The 15,704-nt window shown below is 35.4% G+C and overlaps 1 protein-coding gene and 1 non-coding gene across 7 annotated transcripts in view; one reads left to right on the forward strand and one right to left on the reverse strand.

Moving 5' to 3' along the window:
* Positions 1–15,704, reverse strand: part of TMEM161B (transmembrane protein 161B) — an 85,209-nt gene that overhangs the window by 39,663 nt on the left and 29,842 nt on the right. For 3 of the 6 annotated variants that reach the window (XM_037032024.1, XM_037032028.1, XM_037032025.1), the window contains 2 exons: positions 4,023–4,106; positions 1,984–2,081 (listed from right to left, as the gene is read on the reverse strand). In XM_037032024.1, the coding sequence (XP_036887919.1) occupies positions 1,984–2,081; positions 4,023–4,106 (182 nt within the window). Of the gene's footprint in view, positions 1–1,983; positions 2,082–4,022; positions 4,107–11,878; positions 11,907–15,704 lie in introns of all 6 variants that reach the window. The other 3 variants (XM_037032027.1, XM_037032026.1, XM_037032030.1) reach the window with 2 other exon arrangements.
* Positions 10,646–10,748, forward strand: LOC118977544 (U6 spliceosomal RNA). The gene has a single exon (XR_005064551.1). It is a non-coding gene; the product is annotated as a U6 spliceosomal RNA (small nuclear RNA).

Below are 15,704 nucleotides of genomic sequence, written 5' to 3' on the forward strand. Positions count from 1 at the left end.
GGATAGAGTAATCTTGGATGTAGGTCCTTGCCTTTCATGACTTCAAATACTTCTTTCCAGCCCCTTCTTGCCTGTAAGGTTTCTTTTGAGAAATCAGCTGATAGTCTAATGGGAACTCCTTTGTAGGTAACTCTCTTTTTCTCTTACTTCTTTTAGGATTATCTCCGTATATTTAATCTTGGGTAACTTAATGATGATGTGTCTTGGTGTGTTCCTCTTTGGGTCCAACTTCTTTGGGACGCTCTGGGCTTCTTGGACTTCCTGGAAGTCTATTTCCTTCACCAAATTGCAGAAGTTTTCCTTCATTATTTGTTCAAGTAAGTTTTTAATTTCTTGGTCTTTTTCTTCTCCTTCTGATACCCCTATAGTTAGATATTAAAACGTTTCAGGTTGTCCCGGAGGTTCCTAAGCCTCTCTTCATTTTTTTTTGAATTCTTGTCTCTTCATTCTGCTCTGGTTGGATATTTATTTCTTCTTTTTATTCCAGATCATTGATAGGAATCCGAGTTTCCTTCCCTCCACTGTTGGTTCCCTGTATATTTTGCTTTATGTCACTTTGGGTAACCTTCATTTGTTCCTTCATTTTGCAACCGAGCTCAATCAGTTCTGTGAGCATCTTGATTACCAGTGTTTTGAACTCTGCATCCAGATAGGTTGTCTATCTCCTCGTCCCTTAGCTCTTTCTCTGGAGTTTTGATCTGCTGTTTCATTTGGGCCATATTTCTTTGTCTCAGTGCACCTATTATGTCGTAAGGGTGTGGAGCCTTCAGTATTCACCTGGGTGGGGAAACCCTCTTTGCAGCATTGTGGCACTATTTGTGGCGGAGGGGTCAGAGAGGGAACATTATGGCTCACTTCTTCACTCTAGCCCCACCTTCCAATGAACTCTGTCGTGTAGGACTGGGCGCTTCTCCCACTTAGTTTTCCCATTCAGCCAGCCCTGCCGCCCTGGCACTGTCTGGCACTGCGGATCCTCTAAGCCGTCCCTGCCTCACTGGGTGGCCCACTGCCTTGCTGCAGGGTCCTCTCCGCCCACCAGGTTGCCTGTTTCCACCTCTCACACTGGTCTAGCGAATGTTTCTTTCACTCCTTGTTTGTCAAACTTCTATACCGTTTGATTTTCTGGCACCTCTGGTTGTTTACTGTTTTTAGAGGGGTTGTTATCTTCCTTTAGGTTGTGCGAGGAAGCGAACGGTTTCTACCTATGCCTCCATCTCGGCCAGAACTCCAACTTTGTATATTCAATATTATTTTTAAAAACACACACACATTATTTTAACTCCTCACATAATGCAAACCATTAGTTCTCAAACCTGCTCAAAAATCACAACCACTTTTAACATTTTAAAAAATACAAAGTCCAGAACCTACTTAATATTTACTGAATCTCCAATGGTAAGTTTGAGAATTCTTCATTTTTATAGAGTCACTGAAGTGATTCTGTTTGAAAATCAGTGTTTTAAAAATATATTAGATATCTTTCTCTTCTAGGATTAAAATAATTTCATTTTAAATTTAAAACCATTATAGTTGTTATGTAAATCACTTTCTTTTCCACTAAATGTGAACATAAATTGAAATCATTGTAAATATAGGTAAGTCAATACAAATATACAAGTGTGTTTCTGCAAGCCACATTATAAAAGAAACAGACTGGGAAAGATGGCAAAAAGTCTAGAATTCAAAATAATGAAAATTGAATCTGATCTCAGATTGTGTAACTATGTAACAAACTTGTGTAAATTAGCCTCTGCTGAAAAATAGAAAAAATAATGCTGACTATAAGTCATGTGAACAGAAAGAGAAATACAATTCAAGAAGTCATTCTGCGCATCAAAGATCTGATAGAGATTTCACATTCTACATAATGAACTTACGATTAGAAAAACAATCAGAAACTCCAGCCACAACAGATAAAATGAAAGCACTTTCACTGTCATAATGTGAAGGTGAGATTTACAGGCTTTGCCAAGTTTCCCTTACCAAAAGTATCCACTTCTGTAACTGACTTTGTTTCTAGATGGAGGTCAATATCCTTTGGAATGGTTAGTGGCTTACTTTCAATGTGACCATTATATTTCCTATAAAAATGAGACAAGTGACACAAAAAAACAAGTTACCTACGCCGTTATCCAGGTACTTGTATCAAACTAATTACAAATGAGATTATAAATTTCACAGTAAAACAAAAGCAGAATTTCTAAGATTTTATCAAAAAGAAGATAAGGTACTCAAAAGTAGTTTTTAAAAGGGGGACTACAAAACATGGATGTAAATTATTATGGGAATATACAGATTACCAGGAAAAAATCCATGTACATTAGTGACAGGAATAAAATCTTAATTGTTAGCTTAGCATTTCACTCATTTCTCCTACTGTCTCTTCTGTAGATTTAAAGATAGCCTAACATCTCTTTGTTTAGGAACAAGAGTGAAAGCAAATGGAGAAAAATGCATTTCTCTTTGAAATTATACAAGTACACACATATGTACATAAACAGATATATAGCTATAAATAAGTCAGAGTTCAAGAAATGTATTAAGATTTATGGGCAGAAGAAATGGAGAAACAAGCAAACACGAATGAAGGAAAACAGAATTCTTCAACTGCATGCATGTGTGTCACTCCCAAATTTACTAATTTCTAAAGACAAACATATTTGCAAAGTAATAAACTAAGTTTCAATAACATTAATTACAATACCAAAAGCAATTTTGCATTCATTCTTGAATATAAACTGAGAAAGCCTCAGTAAAAATATGAATTCATGTCAATAAATCAAATAATTATTGTTACCAGGAACAAAACTGTCAGAGCATCTTTTCATAAATGCAAAGCATTTTCAACATGTAAAAATTACTGTAAAAGTAACAAAATTACTGAGTACAGAGCATACAGTAAGAATGAAATGTTTGTAGAATAAATGCTGTGTTACGTAACTAAATGTTGAACATGGCAGCCATGACAGGGCAGAGGCAGAACAGCTAAAAAAAAATGTAGAAACTAAAAACTAACCTGGATGAAAATCCTGACTCTATATAGTTACGTGAACTTGTTCAAATCATTTAACATCACTAGTCAACAACCTCCTCATCAGTAAAGTATGTATTAAAATAATAGCCAATACTCAGAGATGTGTAGATTAAGTGAAACTGTTTAAAAGTGCTTTGGAAATTATAATATTAAGCAGGAATAGTTTTATAAAGAAGATAACTATTGGAATTCAGAGAAGGGGGATTTGCTGCAAGATTTGTAATCATAAGTGAAAAAAAGAATGACAGTGAGATCAGAAGTCCTCCCCACCCCCAACTGAGGAATCTAAAACTAAGGGCCACTCAGAAATGCTAATTAACAAGCACTTTCCTTGAGAATTCAATTTAAATATAGGTACAAAAATTTTAAGCTGTAAAGATCTTTCAAAATTAGTTCGTTCCTTCCATTTCACAAATGCGACTACTGTGGTCCACTCAGCGAGGTTCAGTTAAGTTTTCTTCATAAACTTTAAACATCAAAATTATATTCAGCAGCTCAATGGGACCTAAGAAGTTAAACTCTCCACCACTTTTACTTAAAAAATGGGGAGACAGAGGTCAAAAGCAGATGAAGTTTCCTAATATTAAAATGATGAGTTACAGCAAAATTTAGGATAAAGAACCCAAGCCAACTGGTATCTTTAAAGGAATTGTAGGGTGAAAACACAGATTATTGGCCTCCCCTGAGCAACTCCCCCCTCACTGAATTTTAATATGATGGCTCTTTGTTTTCATTATTGAAACACAGGGAAGACTATGGTTGATGATTCTTAGGTAAATAATTACTTTAGTGCTTATATATTAGATTACTACATAGGGGGGTTTTCCTAAAGGGTGATTCAATATTATTTTAGACCATTGGTTTTGAGCTCAAATTTATCAACTGTTTATGGTATAATAAGTAAATGTGCCTTTAACCAAAGTACAAAACTGCACTTACATAAAGTGTGTCAAATGTTTAACAGCACAAAGTCAACAATATAACTTACCTATCTCTTTTGCTTCTCCCTTTTTGCTGCTTCCCTGCTAGAATTCTCAATTCTTCTTCTGTGGGATGCTGATACCATCTTAAACTAAGAAAAGAGAAATCCTTTTAAATAAAACAATTCAAATCATCAGAATTATTCATTTATTCTACAACTACTAATTGAGTTTCCTATTTGTGGAGACACTGCTGGGAAAAATCAGGTGAAAATTTTAATCTGAAACACATACTACTGCATAAACCTTAAAAGGATTTATTTAGACTCAAATCCAACAAACACCAAGAACTTAGTAAATAGATGCCAGACCCTGAAACACTGTTTGTAGGTACATTTCTTACAACTAACAATGTATTAATATATATTAAGATGACACCAGCCTACTATTAAAAGTAAGTGGAGTAAACGACAGGAAGGCTGGCAGGTGCACATCAAAATTCTCCACCCACGCCTTCATTCACACAAATAATGAGTCTTAAGGAAAAGAGTCCTTTGAACCCCTCCAAAATACAAGTAGCCTTCTTCGCTTTGCTTTCCTTACTTTATTTCCTTTAATTTAGTTGGGAGAATTCTCAAATGTTATGTGTATAAGAAGTAGAGTATATCATTGTGGACTAAAAACCCCTTTATTCTTATCTATATGTAACTCTCTTCAGTTAGGGCTCCAACACAACTGGGTACATCCACCTCGACCACCCGGTGAAAACATCCAAACGTATCGTTTACTCCCTCCAAACACCCCTGTGCTCAGTCCCAATCTTCTGTCTCACTTAAATCTATCAGCCAGCCAGCTAAATTTGAGATCCAGGTTTTATCTTTAATTTACCTTTTCCACACGTTATCATTAATCCTGTTCTTCAACTCTTAAAATTGTAAATTTGCCAGCTCCCCTAGAAAAACCTTAGTTCAGACCTTCACCTAACTCATCTTCCCTTCCAGCTCTCTCTATGGTAAAACTCTCTAAATGCTCTCCTTGCCTTCCCTCTGGACAGTATCCTAACTACATTCTGATCCCACCTCTAGTTACTTTTCCATAATGAAAATCTTACTAAGATATATGCCTGTTTAAATCTTTTCCAATACTCCTCACAAGGGAAAGCAGTGAGTAGGGCAGCTAGGCAAGGACTTTGATCACGGTTTTATTGTCATAAAGGAGAAACATATAGTTAGGATTGCTAGACTCTGCAATTTTTCAATTACAAAAATCTAGATTCTTAAAGTGAAATATGCCAATTAAAATATTAGCAACTGATTCACTATTTTTAAAAACACTAGAGAACTGACAATATGAGTAATGATTGGAAATTTCATGTTAACATTTTCTAGCTGTAATAATTGTAATTTTTAAAAGCTCATATATTTTAGAGATATACACTGAAGGAGAATACAGATGAGACAAATCAGCCCTGGCTGGTGTGGCTCAGTGGAATGAGTGCCAGCTGGTTTGATTCCCAACCAGGGCACATGCCTGGGTTGCAGGCCAGGTCCCCAGTGGGGGACCTGCAAGAGGCAAACACACTCTGATGCTTCTCTCCCTCTTTCCCCCTCTAAAAATAAACAAATAAATTTTAAAAAAAAGAAATCAACAACCAGATATTATTATAAGTGCATAGGAGCTCATGATATTCATTATATATGCACTATATTATTCCATCGACTCTTTATATGTGTTTGAAAGTTTACATTAAAATTAAAATACGTAAGGCCCAAGTGCATATATGGTTTGTGGTCTCCTATTTCCACAGCATTTCCTGATTCTACTACTGTCTACTTCACCAGACCCACCTTCAACAATTCCTCTTTTGAGCATGACATTCTGCCTAGGCTACATGACATTTTATTTCACAACTGTTTCATCACTTGGTGATTTGGCATATATTCTCCTCTCTGCTTATAAACACCTACATCCCTGTGTGGTAAATTCCACATTTACCTTTCAGTTATAAGGCAGTTTCCCTGTGCTTTAATAAAGACTATACCTGGCCACTGTTTTCAATTCTTGGCATACAACTTCAAAAGACCTTGGAATGCACTGAGTAATAGGGGATGCCTTTGTTATGCTAATGAGGGGACTTCTGAGGTAAGCCTACAGACAGCTTCAGGATGGAGTCTGATCAAGGGAACCCTCGGAACAACCATGTGAAGGAGAGAGAGCCAAAGATTAAGTTCAATCTTGTGGTCAATGATACCTACAGAACCAATCATACCTCTGTAATGAAATGCCACAAAATCTCTGGACACTGAAGCTCCTGAGCTTCCTGGTGGGTCAACAAATGATGCACCTGGAGGGTGAGATACCCTGACTTCACAGAGGGAGACCATGAAAACTCTGTGCCCCTTCCGAAACCTCATCCTATGTGCCATCTTTTAATAAAACTGTAATCATAATACTTTACTAAACTCTAGTCATTTTAGCAAACTACTAAATCTGAAGGGGCTGTGAAAATGCACTAATGTGTAGCTAGTAGCTAGTTACCCAAATATGGGTAGCCTGTGTATCCCAAGAACTTGCGGCTGGCATCTGAAGCCCAGGCATTCTTATGGAGGACTTTGTCCTTAACGTCACTTTTGTCCTTAGTGTCAATTTAACTTGACACTAAATTTTACAGTTAGTGTCAAAATTTAATTGTAGTTGATATCAGACCTGTTGGGTTAAAATGGAATATTCCACTAGCTGAAAAATTCTTGGAGTAAAGATTTTATGTATATTTTTTGTTTTTATATCTTTCCAAACTAGTATAGTTATTGGCAGACCATAAGTGATCCAAACAAATCACTGAACCAAAATGAGTAGTTCAGTTCTCCTCTCAATTTAAAGACTGTAAAATAAAAAAATGTATCCTAACCAAAAAGTCCCTAAACTATAATTAACATGGGTAAGAGGAACATCCTGAGATTTCTACTTAAGTCCAGAATTTTAATTTACAGTCAACTCTCGTTATCTGTGGTAGTTACATTCCATAAAGTTGCTGCAAACACTGAACCATTGCTCTTAGGGGAAATACAGGGTTCGGTTCCTCAGAGTGTCTGGTTGTAACATTTCATTAACCAATCAATATGCAATCTTGTTTTATGTGCATTTATGTTTAAAGATACCTTATTTAAAATATAGTTAACTCATTAACATTAAATTTGGTGCTAATAGTGCTGTAACTCATGCCTGAACAAAGCTTATCTAATAATTATAACCATAAATATTGCATTTTACTGAGATCTATGAATATTTGTAGCCAATTTTCTCCATGAGGAACATATATGATAGCCTTCCTGTGCTTAGGAACACCAGAGGCATTTCAGTGCTATGCTTGGGGGTCACTTTAAATAGTGGGGTTGTCAACGGAAAGCAAAAATGTGAAAATAGTGGCACTAATTAGACCATGAAAAGTACACCTGTTCAGAATAAGAGAAGTGAAACAATAAGGACTCACTCACTGGGAAAACAGGCACAGGGCCATTCAAATTTTTCCCCATTCTGCATGTTTACCAACTACCTAGAAAGTATCACAACTATTGATTTTGTGGTGCTTTAATGAATACACTTTACATAAAGGTTTTAACAAGTAGACAAATCACAAATGCAGACTTCACAACTGATGAGAACTGAGTGCCTATCACTTAGAAAAACATTTAAATGAGCAATAATTAATTTTCTAGACTAAAATTAGTTGTTCAGCTTTGAGAATAATCAGTGGGAAAAAAACCTTTACTATAGGAAAACTTAGGTTACATTTAGAATCCTATGATAATAAAATATTTTAAGACCTCTATATTTTCTAGGATCCATTTTCTTTTTAAATATAATCAAGCTTGTTTACTCTTATTTGGTGAAAGCATTTTTGAAAATGCATTGCACTTACTACAGTTCTTATTGGACAAGTCATGTCATCTTCATTAGGAATAACTATTGTTCAAAACTGGAATTTAAGGATGCTGGATGCTCTTAAGGTCACTTCTAGTCATTCATTCATTCATTCATTCATTCATTCATCAGATACTTACAGAGCCCACTGTGGTCACGCACTCTATTAGGCAATGGAGATATAATCACACAAAATAAAGCCTAAGCCCTGTTTTCCTGATGATTATATTCCAGTTGGGTTGAAATTTAAGCAATAAAAAATGACCAAAAATCATAAATTGGATACTATGCAAAAGAATCAAACAAGTAGTGCCAATGAGAGACATAAGCCTTAAATATTCAGTTAGGAAAACCTCTTTGAAATGACATTCACCCAACAAGCTAAAGGATGAAAAGAATGGAGGGGAAGAGCATTCCAGGAAGACACAGCATGTCCAAAATCAGAGGCATGGAAAGCTCACTGCAGTAACCAAAGAGCCAAAGAGGCAGCAGCACTATGTACAAAAAGAAACACATAAAGGAAGCTGAAGAGAGGAGGGAACACATGCAAAACATGCGGGGCCCTAGCAGAGAGTTTAGATTTTACACTAAAGTAATGGTCTTAAGACAAGAGGAAAGGCCTGATTTGCATTTTGAGATCTCGTCTGCTGCTCTCTTCTTCTGCTCCTCCATTCTTAGAGGGAGGCAAGAATGGCAGAGATAGATTTTGGCAGAGACAGATTTTAGATCAAATCAACAGGTCCTGCTAATGGGCTGAAAGGCAGGAAGTAAAAGAATTGTAAGGAATGAAGGGTGTTGTCTACATCTCCAATTTGAGGAAGATGGTAATACATTTTCTGAAATGGAGTAGAGGAAGAAATCAAGAATCTAAACACACTGAATTTTTAAGTACCTGTAGGGACCGATTTATTTTAGTCTGGCAAATGTGACTCAGCTCTGTATGGAAAACCTACAGAAGCGAAGTGGTGGGCAGAAGCCAGACCTTCAAACTGAGTTTTCCCATGGGAATCAGGCCTAGAAAACGCATACAGATTGTTATGGCTTGCTCTTGCTAAAACTCCATCACCCTGGTCTAAAACAACAAATGTGTATTGTCTATCTTCAAGGTAATATCCAAAGCCTGTATGAGTTTTCCCAAGGACAGAGCTAATCAGCTCATCGCCATTCCCCTCTGCATGTTATTTTCATTTTCTTGATTGTGACTAAAATGTAGACAATAATATTCTATGTAATAGATAATAAATCTTTCTCTGATGTAAGACCCCAAGAAAACAATAAAAGCCTGTCTAAGCAACGGTCGGGGCACTCCCCTCTTAAGGGAGTGGCCAAGGCACCCACAGGCACTCTCCCCTTGAGAGAGTAGTTGTGCCTGTTCCCTTTTTCTCCACAGGACTGTTGTCGCCTGTGCATTCATTCTCGTCCTCAGCCACAACAGGGCAGACTCTGCTGGCTCAGGTTCCGCCACAAGTACCTAGGAGACATCCACTGAAAATTTCTAGAGGGTAACTGTATATCAGAGTCTACAACTCAGAGAGAACCTGAGGCCATTATATAATAGTGGTTTTTAAATTTTAGGAATAATATCACCTACAGAGAAAATAAAACATGGTACAAAGCCTAAACAGTTATTAATAAGGAAGTGAGAGAGTAGAGTTTATGAAGATAATACATGCAACTAATTTAGCTACAAAGGAAATCAAAGTAGGCCAAAAACCAAGGAATGAATATGAGAGGGGCTTTTTATAAGAGGGAAGGGAGGGGATTGTGGCTCTTCTTTATTTTTTGTTGTTACTTTTAATGAGAGATCTTTTTTTTTAAGCATGTCTGCTAACAGAAATAATCCCAAAGAGATGAAGCAATTCACACAAAAGAGAGAAATGGCCAAAGAAGCAATTTGGGTGAAGGCTAGAAGAAATGGGGTACAGAGCAAAGTGTAGGAATTAAACACTGACAGACAAGATACTTCCTTCACAGAGAAAAATTAAATTACATAAACATTAAAAAAAGAGAGAGAAAAGGCCTGCACATGTAACTAAATTTGTGGGTTTGGTCATGTGAAGATAAAAGTAATTGGCTCAGATTTCAAGAGCTTAGAGTGAGGCTGAGGCAGGCAGGCACAATGTTTCAAGAGAAAGGATTAGGTTTGAAAAAGTTGTCTCTGAAGTGGAGCAGACAAAGACTGCAGGCAGTATGGGGCGGTCATCTAAGGTCTGAGATCGTGAATTCAAGCTAAAACTTAGAAGTACAGCTGCACAATTTTTTTTCAAGTTTGTACTCCATACAGTTTAATTCCATAGCAAATGGTTCCCATCTACTATACTTTAAGTTCTGGTCTCAATGATTTCTTTCCCTTTCCTATTAGTTGGTATGTCTACCACAACAAAATGATTCCCAATATGCTTGTTAACGGCTGCACTATGCCTTTCTAATAAGGGGGTTGGCAGACATATAAAAGTTGTTACTTTAGATTCTATGTAGCAGTTAATAATGGTTACAAAAATACAGTTTGAGGAAAACACTTTATGTTAACATGTTAAGCAAAAGAAACATGATGTAAAATTACACATACAATATAATCACAACCATGAAGGTAAAATATTAAAAGATTAAAAGAAGTATAACAAAATTTACACAGTAATTATCTTTAGATGATGGAAATATAGTCCATTAACTCTTCTTCTTCCTTTTTTGTCAATTTAGCACATATTCTACATCAGACATGTATTGTTTTGGGGATAAAAAAAGGTTTTTAAAAATAAAAATTAAATACATGCTTCAGCAGCACATATACTATAATTGGAAGGACACAGAAAAGGTTAGCATGGGCCCTGCATAAGGATAACACACCAACTTATGAAGTTTTTCATATTTTTTTAAAAAGTCTTAATGGGATCTCATTAAAAAAACTGAACCTCTAGCATTTTAGCTAAGAGTGTATTTTATGACAGTTTAGTGGCTTTTCTTTTACATTCAAATTGTCAGCAGGGTCTCAGATAATATTATATACCACAAAATTATTAAATAACTTTTCAGTGATTTTCTTGTGTAAACCTCTATATAAAATATGACTACAACCTTTCTTACTAAAGTAGTTCAACAGCACTGTAAAAAATATATGTATCAGAAAACATAGAATGTATTGGCCCAAACTCTTTAAAAACTTTAAACAATAATGTTATTTAAAGCAAACCACTTCAAATTTTTCAGAAGTGAAAATTCAGAAATTTAAGATGGGAAGCTGAACATGCACAAATACAGAAAAACAGTATTCAGAACAACAGAAAAAGCTTTAACACATAAATAATCACATAAAACTCTATTTCAGGGTACACGACATAGGTCACTACAGGTGGCTTTAGTCCCCATTCTAAATCTCCATAATTTGAACAAGTGGAAAAAAAAACCTTAGAAAATGTTTCAGTATAAGTAGCTAAAATATTGTTTGCAATACAAATACAGTCTCCTGTTAATAACTGGAAATTTTAATAGAACATCATGACATTCTGGAACTGGAAATTAAGACAGCTAATGCAAGGAGAGCAAGGACTCAGGCATTCCATAGGTAGGGTAGCAGCTGAAGGCTTAAACCTTTTCCCTTAGGTCACAGGTCCCACCTACTGTGCATTTGAATAGTAGGTTTCTCTCACCAAAGGGAACTTGCAGATTCGTGAATCAGGCAACATGCAAAATAGAACAGGCAAAAACTAGAGCAAATGATTATGAAGGTATTGTCACACCTTCTTCACCCAATACTGGACGAGACAAAAACCAGAATAAATTGGACTATGACATTTTCAATAAGGGAATATGAAGGGAAGGACTCGACCGAAGTGGGAGTCTAGGGAGGAAAAGGGGTAGAGAAAAATGCATAAGGTCTGAGCTAAACAATCAGGAAAACAGAGAGCAGGTTCATCAAAGAAGCTACTAAGGAGAAAAAGCAAAACCCTGCTCCTCATGCAAAACCCACTATTCAAATGTACAAAGAATGTAACCTATCACTTACCTCTCCATGAAAAGAGGGGCCAAGCAAACTTCAAAACAAAAAGGAACTTTAATTACAATAGAAAGAAGAATACTTTGGCTACAAATCAGTGGTAAGCTGAACTCATAAACAGCTAACATCATTAGGCAATCTGAGCAACTGTTAAACCAAGTGTTCCTTATGTTAGTGAAAGCAGTTCACACCAAAAGCACATAAACACTAACTTCGCAAGAGTTCTCTTCCTTTTAGGGAGGGAGGGATAAATAGGGCAATCTGAGAGAACTAGCCTCCTTCACATTGAGTTTTTCAAGGTCACAGCTGAGATTTTCACATTCACGCATTATAGGCAAAAGAAATCTTAAGTTCTTGTTGAAGCAAGAATCCCTTCAACAATATCTAATAGTCATATAAAATGGCATGAAAAAGAACTAACAGTATTTTCTAGTAGAAAAGTATTTTCCTATTAAAAAAACTATTAGAATAGAATATAAAATATTTATAATTTAGTAATATAGAATAAAGTTAATCTTAAATGATGATGGGTATAATTTGAATACATGATATTTCTTAAACTCTACTTCATACTTAGCATGCTTTTGGTAATCAACATCAATGCTGATGGGCCTGTTAATTTAGTTTAGGACTAAAGGCGGCTATGCAGCGATAGAGAAGCCATAACAATACAGTAAGTGAAGAGATACTACATGGTACTTATAACCTGAAGGATATCTTCTAAAAGGCCAAGTACGGCTAGAAAAACAGGTAGAAAAAAAGGAAATCTTAATTACTCTGGAGGGTGCCAATAACAGTCACAGTGGTTGTAGAAAATTCCACCTTCACCAAGTTCAAATCCCTCTTCAAGCATATCAGTTCCTGAACAAGGTCTCGAGTGGATATGCCCAAAAATCAAATAAATAGTAGACTGTGTCAGACTTCTAGGATAAGAGGCCTGGATATGTTTAATTTTTTACTATGTGAACATGATTAAAGTTAAAACTTTGTTTTCTTGTTTGTAAAAATGGAGACAATATTACTTATGATGGAGAAGGACTAAACACCATCAATCCTGCTTTCCAGGTAAAACTGAAAATTACATTTCCCAGCCTCCCCTAACTTTGGCCTAAACTAGTCACAGAGCCTCATAAGCCTATGTAATGTGGGCAGAAATAATACATCTTCTTCTAAGCTTGGCTCCTACAATCTCCAGAAAGATCCACAGCCCCCTACCTCTCTTGAAGTGCCAAGTAGCACAGCATCTAACAGGACTTGAAGACAGCAGGAGAAAGAGTGGTGCCACAAGACAGTTTATGATCCCTAAGTCGCCAACTGAAGTACAGCTGAGTCCTCAAGATGCCATTTTGTGAAGGGTCTGCCTGGAGGGCTGCCCAAGCACTCTCTGAGTCCCCCACTTGACCCTACTCCTCTCTGAGAAAGCTGACTGAGAAACTTTTATTCAACCCACACACTAAGATTTCTGAGGTCATAACATACCCCAAATACATCTCCATTCCTACCTAGCTCAGAGTGCACAGATCCAAATGAGACAGCAGAAATAAATATTTTATCAGGAAAAAGTTTTATAACCTTATACAGGTAATATTAATGGAATTAAACCAGACTGAAGACTATGCAGTCTTTTTAAAAAACTACAGTTCTACAACAGTAACAGTAATATATGTTATTTATCAAGAACCAGAAAACTATTTTTTTCATACTAAAAATCACCAGGCTGCTAATTTACAAGCAAAATTTGCTTATTCTTTCAAGGGATCTACTTCATTAGGAAAAGGGCAGGTACTCATTAAACCAACAAAATAAAGAACCAGGTGCCACTTCAATGCTTCATTCTAAAAGGGAAAGATGTTGATGAGATATGGACCAAAATTAAATTACAGAATACAAAAAGAGAAGCCATGTTAAAGAAAAATACAAATATTTATTTACAATGTACAGATATTATACTATCATAATATATCTTAAAATGATGTAAACAGAAGCTAAAATGAAGTTTCTTCTGTCATTAATCTATGTGGTTAATACACACATAGATTAATACACATGTATTCACTTAAATAGTTCTATTAAAGAGTTCTATTCAATATAGTCACTCCCAAGCCATCCTTCACTATTCATAATTTAAAAATTCCTCATAACCCCCACCTCTTAAATCCCTTCAAGCATTTTATAGGTGAAAAAGAATGCCTTCAAATCTTCCTTTCTTCAACTCAGTATCATGACACGGTTTAAAATGAAAACTGTTATTTCTAATCAATAAGTGTTTCTATAAGCAATTAATAAGGAATTTAAATTTTCTCAATATTAAAAGTTTCATATATCACAAAAGGTTTATAAACAATAATTATCCCAAAAGGGCAAAATCAATTATCTTATTCAATGGAGTTAGGAAAAACATTTAGCAATTTGACTTCATGACCTAAAAATTTTAGGATTAACATTAAAGAAAGGTAAATGATACTAAAAACACAAAACGAAACACAGGGGATTGTAACTACCGCAAAAAAGTAACTATTACTAGAAAATTCTGATGGGTACACTTAGAACCTGATTTGGAATTCCAGAGAGCATTAATTAAACACTAAATTCCATCTGTTTGCAAAAGCAAATCAAGAATATTTTAAAAAACAAACTTCATGATCATTTTTAAAGGTTGAACTCCCTTCTCAAATTAGGGGTATACATAGTTATGACATGTACTTGTCAAAAAGTGAAAATTTTGAAAATACATAATTCTAATATTAACAGAGAAAAGAGAATCAGATTTACAATCTTTTAGTTTTTACCGGTGAACATTTTATAGAAGCAAGTGAAAAAATCAAGTTATGTACAGACATGGGAATCACCTAAAGACTTAAATGGGACAACACTGCAAACCCTCCCCAGCCAGGACATCTAGGAGTCTCACCAGACACCCCACCAACGGAACCTAGAAATGTACAATTCTCAGTAGAAAATAAGCCACCTTAATATATTTTATCTAGTTTTTTATTAGGATTCCATTTATTTAGAATTAATAATAATTTGCTCAGCTGATGTTTACTCTTTCATGACCTATATAGCAAAGGGTTTTCCTAAACAAAATCAGTAAACAAGATTATCCAGGGTATAACCCTACATAGTTAAAAAATGGTAATGGACGATTGATTTTTTTTTACTTATAAATAGCTGATAGGTGCATGCAAATTAGTCATTTATTTTGCTAATAAAATATACATTTCAAATAGCTGTTCTCTCACTCTTTCCACACATATATCAGTGTTAAAAATTTTTAAGCAGTTTAATTTTTCTATAGTTAGACACTGATATGGAAAAAGTATAAGCACATAGACAAACAATATAAATAATTAAAACTACAAATAAATTCTATTAAGGAAACTTAAGCTTTGTGGCTAGCATGGCCCTAAAATAAAGGCTATTATTTATTTTGCAATATATGAAATCATTAGAAATATAAGAGTTATCCATTGTTTTCTAACTTCAAAAGGTCTAAACAAAAGACAAAGAAGTGAATAACAGAATTTGGTTATTTACTGGAGATGAGTAATTGGAATAAAACAATAGTCAGGTTTTCAACTCTATAACTTACCTTTCATAATTACACAGGATTTTGGCATGCATTTCTGTGTGCAGAGTTTTCCTGCTCTTGCCTCACTTTATCTCCTATATCTAACTTCTTTACTTTCCATTTTATTGTGTTACTGTACACACTTCAACAAGGCAACTCAGCTGCTTTCTGAAGGAGTGGAGTAGCAGTAAACTTACAGTGCAGTAGACAAAAATCCTTCAAAGTAACTTTGCCCTCTCCTTGATAAGGTTTAAAAATATTTGC

The sequence above is a fragment of the Sturnira hondurensis genome, unplaced genomic scaffold (genome assembly GCF_014824575.4).
Source record: "Sturnira hondurensis isolate 20B ecotype Veracruz unplaced genomic scaffold, ASM1482457v3 Scaffold0021354, whole genome shotgun sequence".
Classification (NCBI taxonomy): Eukaryota; Metazoa; Chordata; class Mammalia; order Chiroptera; family Phyllostomidae; genus Sturnira; species Sturnira hondurensis.